Source organism: Mesocricetus auratus, unplaced genomic scaffold (genome assembly GCF_017639785.1).
Source record: "Mesocricetus auratus isolate SY011 unplaced genomic scaffold, BCM_Maur_2.0 Super-Scaffold_100027, whole genome shotgun sequence".
Taxonomy (NCBI): domain Eukaryota; kingdom Metazoa; phylum Chordata; class Mammalia; order Rodentia; family Cricetidae; genus Mesocricetus; species Mesocricetus auratus.
In genome coordinates, this window is record NW_024429208.1 from 15692412 (window position 1) to 15715695 (window position 23284).

Here is a 23284-nt window from a genome sequence, read left to right on the forward strand (position 1 = left end):
ATCCACCCAATCCTCCATCTGTCTGTTAAGCCCATCCTCTGATGCAGCAAGACGCAGTTCACATATAGCCAGTAATTATGACCTGGCCTCAAGAGGCTCCGTCTCCTAGATGAGCTATGATCAACATTTCAAGGACAGCAACAGAGAGAACAGGCTCCCCAGAAACCCGAGGTCTCTCTTCTCAATACACAAGAAAACAGAACAACTTCCCAAGGGTCCAAAAAAAATCACATCCCATAAACCCTCCCTTCAGTATGCTTGCACAGCCTGTCATCCTAAAACATAAATCCCTGGGTGACTAGGTATAAGCCAAACCTTCAAAATGTCAAGACCCCTGAAACACCACAGCAAGAGCCACAGCCAGAGTTCATGAATTCCAAAATCTGCTCTCACCCTTCACTGCTCTGACCTTAAACAAGACTGCTAGACTTGGTCAAATAGATCTTAGAGTCCCACCACGCATGAAGAAGTTTATGTCCATCACTGATGAGTTACATGGCGTTAGATCAATTCCTTTTTTGTCAGCCTTTGTTTTCTCTATGAAAAAATGGAGATGAAAATACTATCCCATGCCACAAGGAAGGGAGACGAGGCAATAACCTCCTGGAATTCCTCTGACATACTAACAGGCAACCACACACTCTTGAGACGCCATTGCCCTGGCTTGTCTTTAAAGTCCTAGGGAGGGCAATTTTCATTTGTAGCATCAAAACATTCTTAAGGACACAGAACTTAGGGCTCAAATGGCTCAGCAGTTAGATAGATACACTGGCTGTTCTTCCACAGGTCCCAGATTTGATTCCCAGCACTTACATGGTGGCGCGCAACTTTCTGAAACTCCAGTTCCAAGGGATCCGGGGCCCCCCTTTGACATCAAACATGGTATCCAGCTATACATTCAGGCAAAAAACATCCACAAACCTCAAAATTAACATTGAAAATAGAACTTTTAGGTAAAACCTTAAAACACATTACACAGAAGATGAAAAGGACACACCATTATACTGAATTATCTTTGAGAAGCCAACTATATGACCTGAGATTTCTGATGTAAGTAAAAAAAATCCCTTTACAAAACATTCTTAAAGAAGTCCACTTATGATTTTTAAAATTTTTTCTCCATTGTGTTTGCATGTGTTCATATGGATGTACATGCATGCAGATATGGGTGTACATGTGTGCAGATATATGTATACAGAGGCCAGAGGTCAACCTCTAACTTCATTCCTGAGGAGCCCTCCATCTTTTGTTCTTTTCAAAGTCCTTCCATGGCACGAAATACATCTTCCACTAGACTAGCTGGTCAGTGAGCACTGGGGTTACAGGCGAACCCTACTATGCCCACTTGTTTCTATGTGGGTGCTGGGGATCAACCTTGGGTTATCATGCTTATGCAACAAGCACTTTAGCAATGGAAATATTTCCTAGCTCAACAAGTCTATTGGGTGCACAGAGGCAAGATGGATACCATGTATACCCATAAGGTAGAATGTGAAGAGTGCAGTCAAGAGAGATGGACAGACCAGCCATATGTCCCTTAATGAGCTCCAGCTGTGGGGACTCCAGAAATCAGTTTACTGGTTTATGACTCAGTTTTTTCAGTTGCAATATGGAGATACTAAAAACACATTCTGACAGGTTTTTGTGAATGCTAAGTGAGCCTCCACCCACAAGAACACAAAGAAAGCCCCTCCTGGCGCATGGTAGCTGGTCAGCAAATGGGCCTGGAAGAAAAGATTAGAATTCAGGAAATGTGATTCTTCATTTCTCCCTTGGAGCCAGGAATTGGCAGCTTCCCTGGAATCTGATTTCTTCTCACTTCCCACCTACAATCCACTGCCAAGTTCTACTGCATCTTCCCTTAAATATCTTTCATACGCCACGCCCCCTCTCTGTTGGCAGATCCCCACCCTCCCCCAGTTTGGGCTCCCAGCATCTCCTGCCTGGATCACCATGCGAGCTTCCTGACTGCTCTGCTGCCGCTGTCTACAACACTGAGAGTGATGTATTTCTCCAGAACAGGCACCCTGCCAACCTGGAGCAGCAACCGGCCAATCCCTGGAGGATGGCACACATAGGTCTTCAGACTCTGGTCCCTCCTGACTTTTCCTGCCACATACGCAGATTCCTTTCCCCCAAAGCATTCCAAAATACCATCTGCTTTCCGTGTAGCCAAATGGTTTCTCCTACTGTTACCATTTTGGCCTTGGAGGGTGGGGGGGTGGTCTTGTCATCCCTGTCTTCTTTATCCCTGCCTTATCCTCCAAGGCTCAGATCCTTTTATAAGACCATTCTAGTCAACTTGGGTGGGTGGGGGGAGTCTCTGCGTAGGCTCTTGGAAGTGCTTTTTCTGCCCTGTTGGAGGATAATGGGAGATGGGTTTATCTTTCTCCTAATCTCTCTTGGGAGTTATCATACCACTATTTGTTTATGTTCCTGTCCAACATCTGATAGGAAACCTGACTGGTAGAACCCATCTCGTACATGATGACTGAATGAATGCATGGTATAAGGATGAAGCAATGAGGATCTATTCCTGCTTTGTTACTGATTATTCAAATTCAGCACCAGTAATCAGAAATGATACTACTCACAGAATTTAATTACTCTCACGATTTCCAGTTTATCTCAGTACTTAGCACCATGTCAGCTATGCACAGAGATAAAGGAACTCCGTAGTGCCTGAGTGTGGGCTTGCCTCAGGCGACCTTCAAGGTGTTTTTTTTTTTAAACCAGGTATCATAAACATAAGCTATCAGGTACTCATATGTCTAAAGACAATTTACTGCATAAAATAGATTTCATTTTCTTGGTATTTCCCAGTGCAGAAATGCATTAGCAGCTCATGGGGGAGAGAACATGCGAAGAACATGAACACATGGATAATGGCAGCAAGGGGGCATGCAGGAACCACACAGGTACTGCCAGAAGGGATCTCATGCCTCCCTGGGTTTGTGGCAGGTTGCGGCATCTACTGATACACATCTATGGGCTGGTGACATAGTTTCTCTCTGCAAGCTGCCAAGAACAGAGACCTAGAATCACCTAGCCAGGGCGCTGTGCCTACCTTGGCTTGCTGTGCTCTGCTGTAAACCTAAGGAGTCCACCAGGAGAGGAGAGTGTGGAGGGGAATGGAATGATGACAGAAAGATTCATGGGGGAGTGTGGGATGACAAACTGTCTGGCTTAAACCAATATCCATCAAAGCCTTGCTGGTAGCTCCTTCAAACAGAACCAGAGGCCTGGATAGATCTCAGCAGGAGAGTGCAAACTGAGCATGTGCAGGGACCTGGGGTCCATCGCCATTAGCCCCCACCTTCAACCCCCACTAAAGGCTTTAACTACTTCTTAGATGCATTTCCTTTTTAACCCACTTAAAGCTACTGAAGCTATGCCAAGAATAAAATGTCTTCATTAAAATTCAACTAATTAAAAATTCATTAGCATTTTTGGTTTTTGTGTGTGACAAGCAGTCAGTCCATGCTCCTAGTTAACATAGCTAAGAGAGAATAAATGCACAGTTCACTGGGCTTCAAGAAACCTGGTAGAGTGTCAGTTTGGCATTGCAGTTCCTATGCATTCTGGTTTGACTATAATATTTAGTCATATGGCATGACGTGTGTTTGCTGTTGTGTCCTATAGTCAAGACAGGATCATCTTAGGCTTGCTTAAACCTGAACTACAGGGTTGCCATGGACCAATGTCTTTCACTTATAAAGTCACAGGCTCTTTATGTAATGGCAGCTTAGATACATCCTAAGCAATATGGGGTTATCCGAGAGTGTTTGCTATTACTTTTATGTAATTAAAAGATTCTAGGGGACAGTTCTGCTTATGAACAACTATCCCCACAAAGCATGATTTAAAGCACCCCTCCCCATTGGTACAGAGTCTGTCTTATGGAACAAAGTAGCCCACTGGCCTTGATTAGGATTCTAGGAAAAGGTTCAGAAGAGGCTCAAAGCCAAATAATTCAGAGAACAAAAGTTACATTTGCCACATCAAGTGGGTAGAGAATATGTCTTCAAAGTAACTGAATCTTAACTTTATACATACAATAAGAACAAACCGTTCATTGGAAACTCTGACCACAGGGACTATGTTCCACAGCACAATGTCCTTTAGGTGACACATCTGCAATGCCATGACAGTGTCATTCCTGAGCCACTTTTCTGCAGCTCCTCTCTGAGAGTCCTGAGAACAATGTAGCTACATCAGCGTGTCCGTCCACAATGGTGATATTGATATTGCGCTATGTGGCCCTCTGGCTGCTAAGAGATTTACATTGGGTGGACTGTCGCACTTCCAGCAAAGCATGCTGGTCCACAGATCTTTTGCTCCAGCTCGGAGAGTCCTGAAGCAACCCTATGTCACCTTTCCTTGTGCGGTTTCCTAGTCAAACATGGGCCCAGGTCAGTCACTGCTGATACAAGATCTTGCCATCAACCTTTGGATGACACTGGATCTTTAAAAAACAAAGTGTGATCCTTCACATACACATACCCTGGCCCGTGTCTTGGAAGCCCATTTAGCATCAGGGAGTGGAGACAGGGATTTTTGGCAAGAGGCCATCCATAGTGACCTTCTCTGAGCCAAATCTCACATAATAAAACAAGACTAGAACCTAGTAAAATAGGGTCATTTTCCTAACTCTGCTATAAAAGGTTTTAAAACAAGCCATCACAGAATTCCTTACCCCAGGTTTATACTTTTATGAAAAGACATCCAAGGAGTTTATTTACAAGAATACCCGAAGGGAAAGTACGCACATGCAACATCTTGCCGCAAAACCACCGCAACCCTCCAAATTCCACTTCCTTCAGGCAGAGGGCCTACTCCTGTAGAGCCGAACCCGGAAGGAACCTGAGAAGGTACCCAAAATAGCCATCTCTCTCTTGAAGAAAGGTAGATTCCATGGATGGAATTTACATGTCATTTGCAAAGCAGACACATCAAGGCTGAGAATTCTTGAAGAGCCTCTTTCCCTTGGGGTATTCCCACAGACACATCAAAATGTTTTATGACTGGCTTCTATATTCAGATCACAGGGTTTTAGTCAAATATTCTTAATTGTCACACAGGGAAAGTCCTTTGGACTGGCCAGTCCACAGGAGTTATCTTAAAGGGCAAAGCTATCAGATAGTAAAAACTCTGTAGCTGCAATGAAACACCACTGGCCTAGAATCTCTCTCCTGTGTCTCCTCCCCAGCCCCGGACAATAGAATTGGGTACCTAGTGCCTCATTAGGGCTTTGATCTCAGGCCATCAGTGATAAAGGCGGCAGGGCTCTCTCGTCCACCCCCCTGGGTCACAGGAATTCCTGTGTTGAGGATCACTCTCACCCAGCAGGCAAGACTCAAAAATCACTGTGATTTCAGCTCTGTTTAACCACAAAAAAAAGTTATTTCTAGTCTTTGATTTCCATTGCAGAACCCCAGCTGAAAAATATCTCCTAGAGGTAAGAGACCCAAGGACAGCAAGAAAGCCAAGCAGGAACCGGCTTGAGGTCACAAAGCTGCCCAAGATATGCACACATGTGACACACTTCCAACACAAAAGCGGCTTTTTCACACAACAGACCTCTAAGAAGTACAAAGGCCGGCTCCCACGCTAACCAGTCACCTCCAGTCTATTTAACCTTGACCCAACTGCAAAGAAAGTAACTTGAACTCCTTGGCAACACCCTTGTGTTTTGTGCAAACATGCCGGTGCCCCTGTAAAGTGAGGCGCACCTTCCACCTTCCGCAGAGCCCTGCAATCGCCCTCCTTCCCCAGGAGAAAACCTTCCCTAGCCCAAGCCCAGCCTGTGATCATGCTTTACCAGCAGCCCCCCCAATTTACACTCTATGCTGCACGTGAAAAAGAGCCCTCCATGCTTGTCACAGATGCCGGGAGGAAATTCAGACACAAAGGTGAGAGAGAGCACGGTGGCACACATAGCTACCTTTTTCTTGCGATCCCGGGACCGTTTGCGGTGTTTCTTTTTTTTCTCAGTCTCTTCTTCAGCATTGATTTCTAAATCCCGGTTCTTCTTTAACTGGGAGGCGGCATGAGCCATAATGCATTGAAAAAGACCCTGTCAAGCAGGCAGAGCTTTCTCCGAAAAGGTGATCTCCCTGGGCACCTCTAATCAGGCACAGAGCAGCATAGCCCTCGCTGGAGAGGAGCCTGGGCTGAACAGCAGGGAAGCATCCAAGAGGCAAAGAAGCAGAGATGCTGGGGAAATTGCAGCTTTCAAAACCCACCACAGCCGGGTCCGGATTTCACCCTACACCTTGCGGCGCTTTCCCCTCTCCCGGAGAGGGCAGCCATCCTGCGGCAGAGGCTGTAGTGGAGGCAGCTGGGACCAAGGAGCTATGTTATGGCCGCATCCCCTGCCACCAGCTGGAAGTGTCTAAGTGATTCCTCCGAAGGGGGAATGCTGCAAAGGGCGCTCTTCCGAAGGGGAAGGATCCGGAGTCACCACACATGCGGCAGTCGAAAGCAAGCACTAATCCTGAAAAAAAGACTTCAGAGTCCTCCACGAAAAGAGAAAGGGCTGCAATTTATCCATCAGCCTAGATCTGCACCAAGCAAAAATTAACCCATCAGAGAACGGAGCAGCTTGAGTTCAACTGCTGATGGTGGCAAAATATATAAAATAAATTAGCTATATTTTCCCAGGGAGATGCTGACTCCATTTTCAGGCAAACAATGCATGCATTGCTGGACTCAACAGGGCATCCTTTATGCCCAGTTAGCCCTGATGCATTTTGTAGCGAAGACTACAGAAGGGTCCGTTGTCTTTTTAAAACAACATGCTCATGACAACACATTATCCAGGAAGGCGTGAGCCCACTGTTGTGAGGGACAGATGCCCAATTCAGAGGTTCCCCAGGACTCTCCTCTCATGTGGTATGAGGGGCAGGGGAGAGGGCAACAGGGCTGTCATCAGTGTTTCAGAGTGGCTTTCATGCTAGGGTTCATTGTAATCACGTTACTGTTTGTACCACCTGAGTCCTCAGTGGCTGCAGCCTCTGAATATTCATTGTGTGAAGTGAAGCAGCAGAATGGCTCAAAGACGCCGGGGTCTTCTCTGAGGGTGCACTGGAAGAGATCTAAGCAGGGAATCACACACACACACACACACACACACACACACACACACACACACACACCAGCACAGACACTGACAGCTTTAGTGAGAAGCACCTGAAATGCTAGAGTGGGCCCAAAGCCTGTGGGTTCAAGTTAAGATGTTTCAATTATTTCACCAAGAAAATCAAATAGGGGGAATCAAAAGAGAGGCTCTTCAGTGTGGCCTGAGCACAGCAGTCCTTAACTTGGGAGCAGGACATACTGGGTTTTGCAGAGGGAGCTCTGAGCTTTGTAAGGGACTCATCAGGGTTCTATAGAGTGGTTTCTCTTCTGGTGTGTGTCTAGGAAATTGAGTGGAATTCTTACCAGCAATGTCTACAGACTGATTCTGCTGTGGATGTCAAAGGTCCCCTGTCTCCCACTGAAGGTCCTCTAGACTTTGCCAGCAGTGATAGTTTTAAAAGATGCAGGACACACAGACGGTCATTCTTATCATAAGTAGATTAGCTCATGTCACTGAGACCAAATGAAAAGCACCCTGGTCACACAGTTGATGAGGGCCTCATATGTGTGCCCATTCATACAAGCTTGCTTCCCACGGAAATATCTTCACAAGGAAATGGCAGGTCATTAAGAACCTGGATGTGGTCTCCAGAAACCACATTGAAAACAAAGTACAGAGCCATGATGGTTTGCACTTGTAATCCCAGTGCTGGGGAGGCAGAGACAGCAAATCCCTGGGACTCACTGGCCAGCCAGCCCAGTGTACTTGGTCAGCTGCAGGCCATTGAGAGAAACTGCCTCAAAAAAAGGGTGACGCCTAAGGAATTACAGATGAGATTGTCATGTGGTCACCACAGGCATGCACACACACACTCATACATGTATATGTGCATATCTACATGTGCACACATATACCCACACATGTGTACATGCACACACACAAATATGTGCATATGCGTGTGCATGCATGTGCACACACACACAAAGTTTCTATATTGTCATATCCAACAAGAAACAGGGAAAGGGTGTGAAGATAAAAACCAATCTAGCTGAAATTCAAAAGCAGATGAGCCCTAATTAGTTTGGTAGGAAAAAGGAGTGGCTTTATGTTTTCCCACCAGGATTTTTCTTTTTCTTCCATAAGCTACAAGCGGGACAGAGGAAAGGATAACACGTGAAACTTTTGCATGGCATCTCTCTAAATAAGTCCTACACTTTTGAGGAATATTCACATGGTTTCAGCCAGCTGAGGAGGGCAGCCAGCTACAGAACTGGCTACTTTCCCACTGGCTTCAGGACCTTTTTTTCCTCCCTTTATAGACACTACTGATACTTTTTTAAAAAATAAGATTTATTTATTTATTACATATACACCAAATTGAATTGAAGATGGTTGTCAGCCACCATGTGGTTGCTGGGAATTGAACTCAAGACCTCTGGAATAGCAGTCAGTGCTCTTAACCTCCGAGCCATCTCTCCAGCCCTGACACTAATGATACTTTTAAAATGTAGCGTATTTATAAGTACCCTTGTAAAGGTAACCTCTCTAAGGAAGGCTGGCAAAAGCAATCCACTTTCATTGATCTCCTCCAGTAATAATTAGGAAAAACAAGTCACAGGTATTCCTCTCTAGAAGTCTTTGCTGCTCCAAATGGCCAGAAGTTGAGAATGTAGAATGACTTTCATAACATCATAATGAAAAATTCTATTCATTTGACTACTTCCTTGTTTTAGTAAGTCAGGAACACATCACAACTAAATTCCAAGGCACAGCCTAATGAGTATCTTTCTCAGAAGAAATGTGTGGTTTTATCCTCTGTTTATAGACCTGAACTCCAAACAGTGACTCTACCAAGAAGGACAGCCCTATCTTGATATTGTTTTACTGAAGAGTCAGTCTCTATCCTGCTCCAATGGAGGTTAGAGATGACTGGTTGGAGAAGGTTATATACTTCTGGAGTGTATATAAGAATGGGATTCAGATGTGGAATGCTACAAAGATGGAGCATCCTAAATCCAGCTCCGTGGCCATTCACGTCTAGAGGAACCTGTCCAGTCCCACTCCTAACAGACAGGAGGGTAGCCAGTGTAAAGAATGCCAAAGCTACTAAAAAGTGCAACATCCCAACTCTCAAAGGACTTTCCTCAAGGAAAAAGAAATTGCTCTTATTTTATGAAAGTCTCGTCTATAAGGATTCCTGCACTATCAAGGACTATATCCTTTCAAACTATAGGTCGAGAGTGATTGTTCAAACTTTTACTAACCAGTGAGGGTCTTTTTTTCCAGCTAAGTCTAATAGAGGAGCAGGTGTCATGGGTGCAACACTCGAGCAACTTGGCTGATTTCAGGGAGGTGGCACGAAGCATCATCCTTCCAGCTCCTTCCACCTTCCCCTGGAAGTCAAAAGTGATGCGTTGCCCTGAAAACAAGCATGTTTCAACCAAGAGTCCTGGTCTTCCCCTTGTGTGTAACATGTCACCAGGAAGTGGCTCCTACTAACAAAGAAACTCTTGATTTCTTACCAGAGTGAATGAGCTTCATTCAGAATAATTCCTGCATGTGCAGCCTTAGGCCATGAAACTACTAGTAAATAAAAATAATAATTGCTTTCTTCATTGGCAAATGGAGTAATAGCTCTTCTTTAAGTAATATTCAATTATGACTTAAAGCAGTTGTGAGTAAATATTTTGTTAAAATAGGCCAAATCAATTCATATCAGGATTTACAGACTTGAGATACCATGGCCAAGGACTCCCCATTTCTTCCACTCTGGCATACCTTCACCATTACCTCAAGGCAAGCTTTGATTATTTTATTAGTTCACCCAACTGATTCTTTGCCTACACGTGTTGTCAGTCATTCCACATCCTGCCTCTGCATTGGTGAGCTGAAGTGACAGACAAATGATAATCCATGTGATTTCTTTGGAGATGACATGGCTACTTGGGTGACCAATGGTAGAATATCAATGTATTTCCCCCCTCATTTTAAAAATTATTTCTTTGAGAATTTCATAGAATGTATTTTGATCATAACCACTACCCCAGTTCCTCCGAGATCTGCCCATTAATGAGATATTACACGGTGGAATGGAAGCTGGGCAGTGTGGAGACGCTATATGCTACTCTATACTGTAGAGTAATAGAACAAGCGGGTTGTAGTACTGCTTGGGAGTTGTGTTTTCTTGGCTTGACATCAGGTTGTCAGCAGTGACTGGAGTGTCTGCTCTGATGGCATGGAGACTATATCCTGCTGCATCCACGTCCCTCTAATCAGAACTAGGGCAGCCTCACCATGACAGAGTCAAAATAGTCTTCCCCTCACAAAGAAAAACAGGTCCACTTTTTACCCCCATTAATTTTGGCATCCCCGATAGAGACACTAACAAAACTCCAAATGATGTAGAGAAACAAGAAAGACAATAAGCATTGAGGAGGCACCCTGGAAAACTCCAGACTCAGCAATGTTCATTCTTCATTTTCAGACGCTTTAGAAGGGCCTGGGAAGTGTGACAGATATCCCTGAAGGACTCTGTGGCTGTGTTCCTTCCTGGGGAGTGACACTTGTGGTCCATGAGCACTGGCCTTGGTACCATCTGTCTTAGCCCTGGCTCTGCCCTCCCTCCCTTGAGAAGGCAGTCCATTCAACTAACTGGGCTGACCTCAGCACTGGAGAGAGAGCCAGCTGCCCCAAGCATGCCAGCTGCTTCGGTGACCTCACACGGGCAGATGGGGACAGACACACGGGTATGGCTTCCCCATAGTCTCCCTGTCACAGCCACTCAGGCCAGCACAGAGATGGGGAAATCTTATCGCAGGAGGAAGGCACTGCAGTCACACCCCTGGTGTCTGTACGCTTGAAAGAGGACACTGGTAGTGCCAGGCGGAGTGACGAGTACACGGCATGGGAGAGGGGTGGTGCGCAAACAAAACCAAGCCAGCAGCTTTCTCTTCTCTGGGTTCCCGCAGGCAGAGGGAGCAGACTTCAAAGACACCCTCTCACTACTCTCGAATGCTCTGTATTCAGGTGACAGAAGTCACTGGGTGTTTGAAATGAAAGGAAACTCTCCAGGGATGGTCTATTTAGGCAGAGTTTATAATCTGCACTCATCAGCCGCTCTACTCATAGGTGGCTACTGGGCCTGAAATGTGGCTAGTGCATCTTGAGAGAAGGCAATCTTTCACTCAACTGAAAAGTTCAAATGGACAACCCATACTCACTTGAGATTCTAGAACACAGTCAAACAAGTTTGGGACAGTTTTTACATATCAACCTATCCTTCTTAACTTTCATGAACTAAAACACAGACCCATAGTTTAAGACTTAACTTTAATAAAATGTAAATTACCTAAATAATTTTCCCCACCGACTTATGCTGCCACCACGGTACTTTTGAGTTAATCCAACTAAATCAAGTATCATTTCCCCCTTTAATGTATCATTAAGAAAATGACACATATGGGATATTCTATTTCTATTGGACAGAAGTAGTTTACATAAACTGTTCATTTGTATTTACAAAGAGATGATCTGTTTGCCACAAATTGTCCTCCTAAAAGTAGATGTTACCCCAAACAAGCATCAAAGGACACCCAGCCTCCATTATGACTCTCTCTCAAGAAAGGAAACATATGCTCACTCTATGAAATGGTACTATTCCAGCACTCAGGAAGCAGAGGTAGGAGGGTCATGGGTATGATGCCAGCCTGGGCTACACTGGAAGACCCTCTCCTAAAGCACAAATAAGTAAATAAATAAATAAAAAGTAATCAGCCCACGCCTCTGACATTTGCTGACCCTCCGTAAAAGTGAATGCAGACAAAGAAAAGCCTTTTGTTTTTGGAGAATGGAACATTTAACTGGTTTATTTCACACCTATGATGGCTCTAAGTAGCATGCCTTGAGGAATAATAAAGGATGCAAAGGCAGATGCTATAAAGATCTTGAGTCAGACTTATGTACTGGTTTTCAGGCACGTGGCTATAAGTAGCACACCCTGGTTATGTGCTCTCCCAGTCACAGTCTATGCTCGTCATGTGCTTGGGTCATGTATGTGAGTGAGACTTGGTCCCTCGGTGGGAGAAAAAGATAAAATAAATAAATAGGGATTAAGAAAGGTAGCACACAATGGAAACAGAGGAAGGGTGGGCAGGACAGAGCCCCAGGTCAGGCTCTTCCCCCATTCACACTGCTATGAATTAGCCCCTCACACTATAGTCAAATTAGCCAGGGCTCACCTACTAAACAGGTGACAAGGGAGACCGTCTATGCCTTCCATGAAGGTGCTACAATGGTGAAGATGACAGTAGATACGTCCACCCTCAGAACATTCCAGTCCTGAGAGTAAAGGGTAGGGGCCATACACAAGTAAGTGATGAGACAGTTTCAGATAGTAAAAAAAAAAAAATGGGCTGAAGGAATACTGAACAGAAAGTACTCAGGCAGAGAACTGTACACAGAGCCTCCTCTTGTCTCCTTTAGATTTCTAACAGAAATAAATGAAGATGGTGAGAACCAATTCACCAAGGCATTCTACTCCGCTTCAGTGGTAATTTACCAGAAAATCATTTCACTGAGAAAATTATTTGATAGTTACTTGATGGTCGCTTGTTCAATCCTGATGCAGTTATAAAAGATGGACATCAGACATGCTTTTCCATCTCTTGTCTGCTAACCCACCTGAACAATTAGAGCCTGTCACTCTCATTCTCTGACCATTTAGTGGTAATTTCAAGGACATTGATGGAGTAGGACCACTGAGTCATGCAATACGTTCCCTGTGTCCTGGTGGACATGTGTTTCCTTTTTAGCCAAATGTGACATAGTCTGGGATTACTTTGTTTTTGCTTTTTCCCTGACTAATCTTTTATTCTTTAATATTCATGCAGTAACCTGTCCAGGGAAAGGGAAAGTAATGCATGTAACCGACACAGCATGCATGCCTCCTAACTTTGCTCCTAGTGACTATGAAATGTGAGGGAATCCTCTGCTTGCCTTACTTCCCGCCGTCTTGGCTGTTAAGCGGATGCACAGTGAACTTTTTCTCCCATCATGCACTTTGTGATGGTGAAATGTATGTGGTGAAATGTTATTTATGATTGGTTAAATCCTGCCTGAGGATTCAGAAAGCAAAGTCAGCCTCAAGCTATAGAGATCAGGCAGTGGTGACACACACCTTTAATCCCAGCAGCCAGAAGCTAGGAGGTGGTGGTACACACTTTTAATCCTAGGACTCAGGATTAAGAGGTAGACGGATCTCTGTGAGTTCAAGGCCACAAGACTGGTCCAGTCCTAAAGAAGAACAGCTCACACAAAGATGATCTCAGCACCTGGGATCACAGACCTTTATCCCCAGCACTAGAGGGGTATAAAAGATAGGAGCAGGGTCTTCAGTAGTCAGTATCAGGGATTCATTCTCCAGCCACATGGAGGATAAGAAGACATTGAAGTCTCAGGATTCTCCAGCCACCCTGAGAAGAGACAGCAGTCTGAGGTTTGGTGGAGCCAGTATCTCTTTTCGGTTTGAGGTAGAGTAAGAGATAGTGACCAGCTGTTTTGCTTTTCTGATCTTTGGCTTGAAGTTTGAACCCCAATATCTGTCTCTGGGTATCTTATTTATCGTACTACAAATGCAGTTGGAAGAAAGATTCAAAGATTGACTGTGCATCTTTTCCCTGTTGCTTTCTGATCAAGATGCAGGCAAGCGAAGCTGACTTTCAAAGGAATTACTTAAAGAAGTGGCTGACAGCGAAGGTGCTGTGGGACAAATCTGAAGAGTCAGCAAGCTGGCAGCCTGCCAGGTGTATCGGCATATGCCTTAAAGCCCAGCACTGGGGTGGCAGAGGCAGAAGGATGGTGAATTTAAGGCCAGCCTAGACAAAACAAGGAAATCTTATATTGAAACAAAAAACAAACCAATGGGCCATGCAGAGGTCATTTCCCACCCCTGTGTAAGAGAGCGGGTGACACACTACAAGACAATAAAACATTTAATCATTTGATTGACAGGGCCATGCACATAGTGGTAGGTAAGAACAAGAGAGAGAGATACTATGCCCAGTCATATAAAGGCAATCAGTCAAATGTCGCACTAAAACCCAGGCGAGTCTTTATCAAAATGTGGGACACGTGGACTTATGTCTTATAAAAATGCTGGATTTGGTGATGCAATTCAGTTGGTTGAGTGATTGCGGATTCCTGGGTTTGATCCCTAGCACTGCACAAACTAAATGTGGTGGTATATACCTGCCATCCCAATACTCAGGAGGTAGAGGTCAGAGATCAGGAGTTCAAAGCCACCCACAGCTAAATAATACATTCAGGCCAGCCTGTAGCACTTAAGACCATCTCTAAACAAACAAGCAAATCTTTCTGTTTGCTCAACTATAACACGCATGACCATAGGAAGCGCTATCTGCAAGGTTTGTAATTTTGTCTCTCTAGGATGTGGAAACTCAAGTCTTTCTTGTGTTACTGGCATGCTTCAGTAGCTAATGTGTATAAACCATGAGTATCATAGAAATCAAACATATACAGAGAAGCACAGGCTGACTGATATAGATGGGCACTTGTGTCCCTAGCATACTTGGGGTTTCCTTGGCTCCTATGCATCCCATGAACAGGTAAATCTCAGAAGGCTTTCTATCACATGTTACTTCGGGAGACACAATGTCAGCCAGTGCAATGAAGACTCATATAATGGGACTGGACAGGGCTCCATGGTTAAGAACATTTGCCGCTCTTCCAGAGGACCAGAGTTCGGTTCCCAGCACCCATGTGGCAACTCACATCCTCTTGTACTCCAGATTCAGGGGAGCTGGTGCACTCTTTTGAAATCTGCAGGTACTTCTCTCTCTCTCTCTCTCTCTCTCTCTCTCTCATACACAGACAATTTAAAAAATGATAAAAATAAATCACATGAAATGCTCTACAATTTTATAGCTTTTTTTCTTGCCTTACTGTGAGCAGGACAGAGCCACAAATTCCTAAAGTTTGGATATCTGAAACATCTTGGAGTTGGACATTTGGTTATATGGTCTGAGAGGAAAAAGTTATGATGAAAATTATTAGAGACCCTTTATTGAGACAGGATTCCATGTAGTCCAAGGCACTTGCTATAAAGATGGGAATGACTTTGAACTCCTGATCCTCCTGCCTCCACCTCCCAAGTGCTGGGATTACAGACTTGTGCCACCATGCTTGGTTTATGAAACATAAAATAGAAGATGGATTTTCTCCTTCTTAATTTCTCTTTGAAGAGTTCAAATGAAAGGAGCCACTCCCTTTCAACCACGAGGGGATCCTGCTTGGTTCCAGCTGATTTTCCTAGTATTTAATGTTTGACTCTTTTAAGGACAGAGTTGAAAAACACGCTTGCACAGGGCCAGGCAGGAAAGACCCTCAGCTCTGCTGGCCAGGTGGAGCCCCTGGTGCACTATGCTATTGATGCCAGCGTAGCCAGAGATGCTAAGTGATGGGTGTGACTCTGAGCCAATAAAATCCCATGGACGCAGATTTAAGTTTCACACATCACTGGTATTACTCATGTCATCTGTTCTTAACCACTGACAAATACAAGTATTATTCCTCATGTTCAGATTGTATTAAAAAACAAGGTGGGAGTTGGCTCAGGGCCCATGACTTGCTGAGTTCTCGTCCTCCACATGATTACTGACAAACCCTTTGCAAGGTCTGTGAGAAAAAAAGAAGGGACATTACGGTCCAACCTGATGTTCACAGTATTTCTACATACATGAATGTATGCATGTGTGTGCATGTATGCAAATGTGTAAGTATACATACACGTGGATATACATGGACATGACGCACAGAATCTAGCCTGTGGATTTGAGTATGAGAATTTCCATAGAGCAATAGAAAAATATTTGTGTATTTTCTAAGCTATATACACATAGATAAAATCTCATAACTTCTTTACTAAGTGCGTATTTATTAGATGCATCCTTTGCTGAAGCAGAATAATGCATGTGTGTATTGAAGACACCAAAATTCAACGAACACCCCTATATTACTATTATTCTAGACACACTTTACTAAGTAACTTCAATTACTTTGTCGAGCAAGGCAATACATATTCAGGGAAGTCTTTCCCATGTGATACTGTATCAAGCAAAATAGAAAATTAAAGAAAAAAGCCCTTTTTAAAAAATCATAATTGCATAACTTTATTTGGAGCATGGTTTTATTAAAGGAACTAAAGTTGGAAGCACACCCACACTTCCTCAATAGGGCAAGCTCTGAGGAAATATCTTGCCACTGAAGTCAAAACTATGGAAAGAACAAACTTACGCTTATATTGTCAGTCAAACTCTCTCCAAACCACTCCCAACGTCAGTGAATTGCCCCACCCAGCACCCTTTCCACACGTGTATTCAGAGAAACCAAAAGCCAGATGGTTCTGTGGATTAGCTACGAGGAAAGGACAGAGTTTCACCTCAAGGTTGATTTAAACTCTGGTGCAGATTGGCAGAGGCACAGGAGCAGGGCCATCTGAGAGCCCTTGGGAGTCTTGGTCCAGTTCCTAACGAGCAGGTGTTGACATGGAAAAACCTGCCTGCACCATGGAATTGCAGGCAGGATCTCCTGGTGGGTGTAGATGTGCTAAACCTGCCCTGGGTAAGCTCAGTCCAGCTCTGGACACCTAACCACCATGTTCTATGTGCCTCTCCATGGCAAAGAAAATCAAATGCGTGCATGAAATTTAAAATGGGGGAGGGGCTATTCTGCATGGGTGACAATTTTGCCGCGTGCTCTCCTGCTTCAAACATGTTCTGCAGAGGGGTCCACATTCACACTCCATCTGATGGGTGGTCCCAAATGCACCAGTACCTTTATGTAGACAGACAGGCTTTCGCCACACTGGACACTGTGGTTTTTCCTCTACTGTACAGAAAGTGGTTGGGACCACTGAGCCAGTGAGGATAAACAACAATGTTAAAAATCTATGGTTTAGTTTGGTTTGATTGGATGCTACTACCACTGTCTAATAGGGTTTGGCCCATGTTCTATAGTCTACCAGCAAGAATGGTGAGGCTTACCAGACAGAAGCATCACTTCAGTACAGACTAACATGTGTGAGAATCTATCTGTGTGTGTGTGTCCATTAGGCTAGGTAGATAAGCAGCTAGAGTCATATCTAACACTGCATCAATTTGTAAGGATAAATTTTCAGCTAACTCACTGTTTTAGACTTCAGACCCCCAGACTGCTGTGTTACAAGGTTAAATAAAAATGCATATTCTTCTACTTAACAAGACCTTTGTGCAAGCATTTTCTCACAACGGGTGTGTGTGTGTGTGTGTGTGTGTGTGTGTGTGTGTGTGTAACTCTGTATGTGAATGAGATTGCAGCACAGCAAGAAGCCAGAAGAGAGCATCAGATACCATTAGAACTAGAGTTATGGGTGGTTGTGAGCTATCGGACATGGTGCTAGGAACAAAACTTAAGTGCTTGGGAAGATAGTATGTACTTATCTCCACTGAGCTCTCTCTCCAGACTCATGACAGTGGCTTTTTAAAACATAAAAACATTACATTTATGAGGAAGTGGTTGTGTCCATCTTTCCAAGCATCTGTGAGTATTAACAGCAAATATGAAGGCCCTACTTGAAGCGCTGAGTTTCATCAACAGTCCATGAAATCAGTGCCATACATGAGATGCTTCCTGAGTTTTAGGTGCCTCTGCAGGCTTGATAAGGCTCAAGAGATCTCATTTGGAGAATGGTAACTGAATGATCCTAGAAAGCAGGGCTGTGTAAGCTTTTTGTCGTTGTTGTTAAAGAAACAAACAAACAAAAAACAGGTTTTTTTTCCATGCAAAAGCAAAGAGACTTTTATTGAAGTTATTTAAGAGCTAAACCCATTAGCTCAGGCCCTTCATCCCTCCACCATGGTGGTTGGCTAGAGAAAGACCCCGAGCAACCTCCAGGCAGGGATCTTAAAGGGCAGTGTAAGGGGAGTGTCACGGGGTGTGAAACAGTCTCAGGATTGCTGCGCTTCCAGAAAAAAAAAACGGTTTTCAAAAACATCCTTGTCTTTAAGGCATATTAACTCTAAGAATTCCAGCAAGTGGATGACTTCAGAAAACTCTCTTGAGGGCAGGGGAGATGACCCATGAGTAAAGGGTTTGCTGCACAAGCATGAAGACCTGAGTTCAAATCCTGAGAACACACATAAAGTCAGACACAGAAGCTCACATCGACAATCGCAGTGTTCCCGAGAGATGGGAAGTGGAGACAGGAACATCCCTGGCCAGCTGTTCTGCAGTACAAGGTGGCCATCAACAAAATAGCAACCATCTCAAACAAGGCCGAAGGCAAGGACCAATACCCAGGATTGTCCTCTGGCCACTGTGTGTGCATATGCTCACACATACATTACACCTATACATATACCAAATTAAAAGGCATACAATACATGGACTAATGCTCTATGAGTCACCGTATAAGTATCCAAAGCAATGAACCAAAGAGTAGATTTATGATTGCCTAGGACCAGGGGAGGTAGATACAGTTGCTTTCTATTCAAGTAAGAAATCTATAGCCAGTAACTCTGTGGTGTGCATTCAAAATTTTATTCAGAGGGTAGATCTCATCATAACTTTTCTTGTCACAAGAAAGTAAACAAATAAATGAGTGAAAATTGTGATTCAAGAGACATAAGATACAAATAGAAGGGAATTAAAAATAAAACCATACCATCATCATTCAGAAACAGCCTCTCAAGCCTTGTTTTGAGGCTTCTTTGCATTGAAATATAATTAATGTATGTAATTATGCTGCCACAATATAATCACCCAAATAGTTCTACAATATTCTTTCATGAACATTTATTTATTTGTTTGAAATTATGTTTATTTATGTTCACTGTGGCAGGTGTAGCAAGCAAGTGCACACACACACACAAACATTAAACAAATAAATGTAATGAAAATGGTTTCATCAAAAATGAAAGTTTCTGCTTTTCAAAAGCTTGAATTAATACCCAAAGTACACATGGAACTCAACTCTACGGAAGACTAAGAGTCTACAGTAGTGGGTAAAAGATTTCAGTAAGCATTTCCTATGCAGAATTTACAACGAGGTCATGGAAGCAGAGACTGGGGCAGACAGAGGTGTGGCAGTGAGGGGGATAAGGCAAGACTGTGTTAGCTACTTTTTTCCTTGCTGTGAGGTTATATCTGAGTGCAACGACATAAGGGAGGGGAGATGGATTTGGGTTCCTGGTTTGAGCAGACAAAGCCCATCATGGAGGGACAGAGGAATGGAGGGACTGAGGGACTGAGGGACAGAGGGACGGCATGATACAGGATCATGGGGTGGTCCATCAGTCTGTGCTCACAGGAAGGAAGCAGGGTGGGCTGGATGGTGAGCATCCGGCCTTCTCTCTTCACCCATCTTAATTCAGTCCATATTCCCAGCCCATGGAATGGTGCAACCTCCACTAAGGGTGGGCCGTCCCTTCTCATTAGACTCTCCAGAAACTCCCTCAAAGACGCACTCAGAGATGACTCTCCTGGGTGACTGCGAGCCCAGCCAAGCTGGCAATGAAGATGAATGTCACAGGCAGTCAGGGGGTTTAAAGTGCCAGACAGAAGTGACTACTTCATTGTTTCATTTTCCTTTTTTTTTTTAAATTTAGGAACAATTCTACAGCCAGTGAATTCGGGGCATACCTCAGAGTTATATCTATTTTTGCTAATAGTAGGGGCAGGTGCTAGAGCTCAGCAGGACACTTGAATGAATGCCAAGGCCCTCGATCGAATCCCCAGCACCTCAGAAGAAATAGAGAAAGAAATAAAGACAGGAAGGAAGGAGGAAGGGAAGACTGTAAAAGACATTCACAGAGGCTAGCTAGTAAGACGGCTCATTCGATAAAATACTTGACACATATGCATGAGGACCTGAGTTCTGGTCCCCAGCACGCGTGTAAAATGGACACAGAGCACACTGTAATTCCAGTCCTGGGGAGGGACGGAAACAGGAGCATCTTCGGGGCTCACTGGACCAACCTAGCTGACCTGGTGTTCTCCAGGTTCAGTCAGAGACCCCACGTCAAATAATAAGTTTGAGAGTGATAAATGAAGACACGTGACATTAACTTCAGGCCTCCGCACTGCAGAGGGAAACCGATGGCTTTTGTTTTTTCTTGCCCCTGCCCCCACGGCCATCTGTTCAGGCAATTTACATCTTAGCACACCCGGCCACACAACGTTTCCCATTTTATTCCTGGATTCTCTGGGAATAAATCTGTGGGAGGCAATAAAATCAGGCACTCCCTGTCCTTGGAAACACCCTCTCCACTTTGGACTTGGGAACCATGCATTATCAGTTCTGCTGGCTGATGGCTTCTGTCACTGTGACCAATGGGACTCGAGATGAGTGACAAGAGATGCGGAGTGACGTGCAATGTGAAGAAGAGACACATACTCCCAGTCCGTATATCAGAGCACTCACAGGAACACAAGGTGGATGTACTCTGCGCCCTGCTGCATATTCCGAACTAACTCACATCTTCCTGACAAACACGAGCATCTGAGATTGGCTAATAACACTGGTGCATTAACTGATTAGCGAGTAGGGCATTCAGCGAACAAGCAGGCATGCTACTATGCTATCATTTATGTGGCTTCTGCCTGATGGGCTGTCCTCAGCAGTTATGTGGATACATCCCCCAGTGAGAGGACCCTGCTGGAGAGCCACTTGCTGAAGCGTGTTGACATCGCTGCTCCCACAGAGAAGGTGAATCCTGGAAAATTTTTGATTTGCTGAAAATGCTTCAGAGTTCTTACATGACATCTGTTTGCAGCACTTGAGAGCTTGGTCAGTGAAACTTGCCTCCTGACCCAAACATTAACTTTTCCAGACTGGGACAGGCAGATAGGAATAACAGTTCTATTCTGAAATGAGGTTACAGGGGGTTCCTGTCATATTCCACAGTGGCGATGCACTTGCGTGCTGGTGTTCATGTTAAGGCTAAGAGCTTCTCTGGTAAATAAATGGCAATGTTTCTTTTTTTTAGTATTTGTAAAGAAACTGAAGTGAGAAGACCAGGGGTCTGGCCTAGCTAGTAGATGCTTCCATAGTATGTATAGGGTCACATAAACCAGGCACGGTAGCACATGCCTGTAATCCCAGCATTTGGGAAGTGAGGGCAGTGGGAACAGTTCAAGGCCATTCACCCGTGGGTCTGCCCGGGACATGTGGGACCTCTGTTGTAACACAAAACAGGACAAAAACAAACAAAACACAACCACAACCGCAAAAACCAAGAATAAAAACAAGCAAACAAACAGAAGTTCAGAAAGCAGCCTCCCAGAGAACCTGGCAGAGCAGCTCACTGAAGACAGACGCCACCTGTGCAGAGGTCATCGGCGATTGTCTGCTTCCTTCCCAGAAGCAGCCTGCTTTCCCATGGACCACAAAAAGCCGGTCTCCATCTCGAGCCTTTTCTTCCCACTCAATCCTCTCCAAGCTGAAGCCACCTCATCCACACCCACAGTGCCAATTATCACCCACTAGGGATGACTCACAGCCCGGACCCTTCTTCTGAGCTCCTGACCCAGAAATTTGACTGCCTGTTCGATGTCTCCTTTTGGGTAGATCAAACTCAGTATTCAAAAATATTCATAAGACATACCTCCTACTCGTCTACCACTGCTCCCCACCATGGGGAAGCATCTTCTGCCACCTCCCTTTCACCATGAGCCATGTGATGCGACCCCAGGGTCCTTCAGTGTGACCCAGCATACAATCCCCCTATGGATATGCTCAAGCCACTGCGGTCTTGTGGTAGAGCCTCCTTCCTGCCTCCACGCGACTGTTGCTGCAACCCTCTGGAGCTGGCTCAAGGAGTGTATTTTGGGTACCCTGATTTGGTAACCTGGTAACTCTTGATCTGTGGACTCTGTGGTAATCACACAGCGTCTTTGAAAGCACAAGACAGGGTTGCAGTGCAATCTCCCATGCTCATGCCCCACCCCTCACTACCTGACTTCCTCACAGGACTTCAAGTCCCAGGTAGGAAACGCATTGTGCTTGCATTTGTTCTCAAACACATCCCACAGAACTTAGATCACTTGACATTTAACAAATGGTTCTTACTAAACATAGGGTGCCTACCTCCACAGAGACAGTGAAACCTAGGTCTCCCCCACCCCTCTCCTAAAATATGAGACCTCCTCCTTCAGAGCTCTAACCACACAGCATCCTTTTGCAATGTTCAAGAGTTTGGTCAGTGAAACCTGCTTCTTGACCCAAATATCAGCTTTTCCAGTTTGAGTCAGATAGATAAGAAATAGCATCTTTGTTGCACCTTTACTATACTTTTCTCATCACTTATTATCAATGACTCATCACAGGGCTTCCAGGAAAGGAGGGAGTACAGGGCAAAATACTACGTCTGTATTCTCCATGCATCATCTCTATGCCTATTGGGCATACACCTCCACGGCCTTTCTCTGCCTCCTTGTTTGTGGGTGAAGCCCTGTGACTGAGGATGGAAAGGGAGGTAGGTGGATATGATATGCTTCCTAGCACTTCACCTGGTCCCCTCTTAGCAACCCTGAAAACATACCAGCACACATAACTACAGTGTACCACAGTACACTAGAGAAAAGCCAGGAACTTTGAGTGAGCCTGCACAGACCCAAAATCTAGTGCAAACACTGGGCATTGGGGGAAATGACTTCACCATTGACCGAGCCTAGCTGTGCCTTAGTTTCCACATTTCCAAAGTATGGAAATGAGGAAAGAGAAGAAACCATTCATCCTGACCTTTCAGAGATAAAATGATGATCTGAAAGGTGCTCAAAGTAGTTTTTGCTGCCTGTCTAATAATGATAATATGACTGTCCCTGACAAGACATGACCGCGGGTGTAATGATGGCATGAATGCTATTGGGGTAACTAATCACCTTCTGATTGGATTTAAGAGCTGTTCCACAGAGATAATCTCATGTCAGGCACTGCAGTCTTGTCAAGAACTGTGGCCTGGGTGGTCAGGGGCCCGAGAGGAGAACCTATTGCTTCTATTTTGCTAAATGGACATGGTATCAAGATGTCTTTGAAATGTGTACCTCAGTACCCACTAGTGAGTGTAGGTTTCAGTCCTCATCAGAGAAGGGTCTTTGTAGGGTAAACTGAGGTCAATACAGGGACTCAACACTGGTTAAAGCTCAGAATGT

The 23284-nt window shown here is 44.5% G+C and overlaps 1 protein-coding gene across 11 annotated transcripts in view; it reads right to left on the reverse strand.

Annotated features, from left to right (window-relative positions):
- Ank3 (ankyrin 3) overlaps positions 1 to 23284 on the reverse strand; it is a 561730-nt gene that overhangs the window by 293631 nt on the left and 244815 nt on the right. For 2 of the 11 annotated variants that reach the window (XM_040732581.1, XM_040732584.1), the window contains exon 1: positions 5945 to 6750. The exons of 1 other annotated variant lie outside the window; for it this stretch is intronic. In XM_040732581.1, the coding sequence (XP_040588515.1) occupies positions 5945 to 6058 (114 nt within the window). In that variant the 5' untranslated portion in view covers positions 6059 to 6750. Of the gene's footprint in view, positions 1 to 5944; positions 6752 to 23284 lie in introns of those variants that run through there. 8 more of the 11 variants (XM_013113894.3, XM_040732586.1, XM_040732582.1 and 5 more) reach the window with 6 other exon arrangements.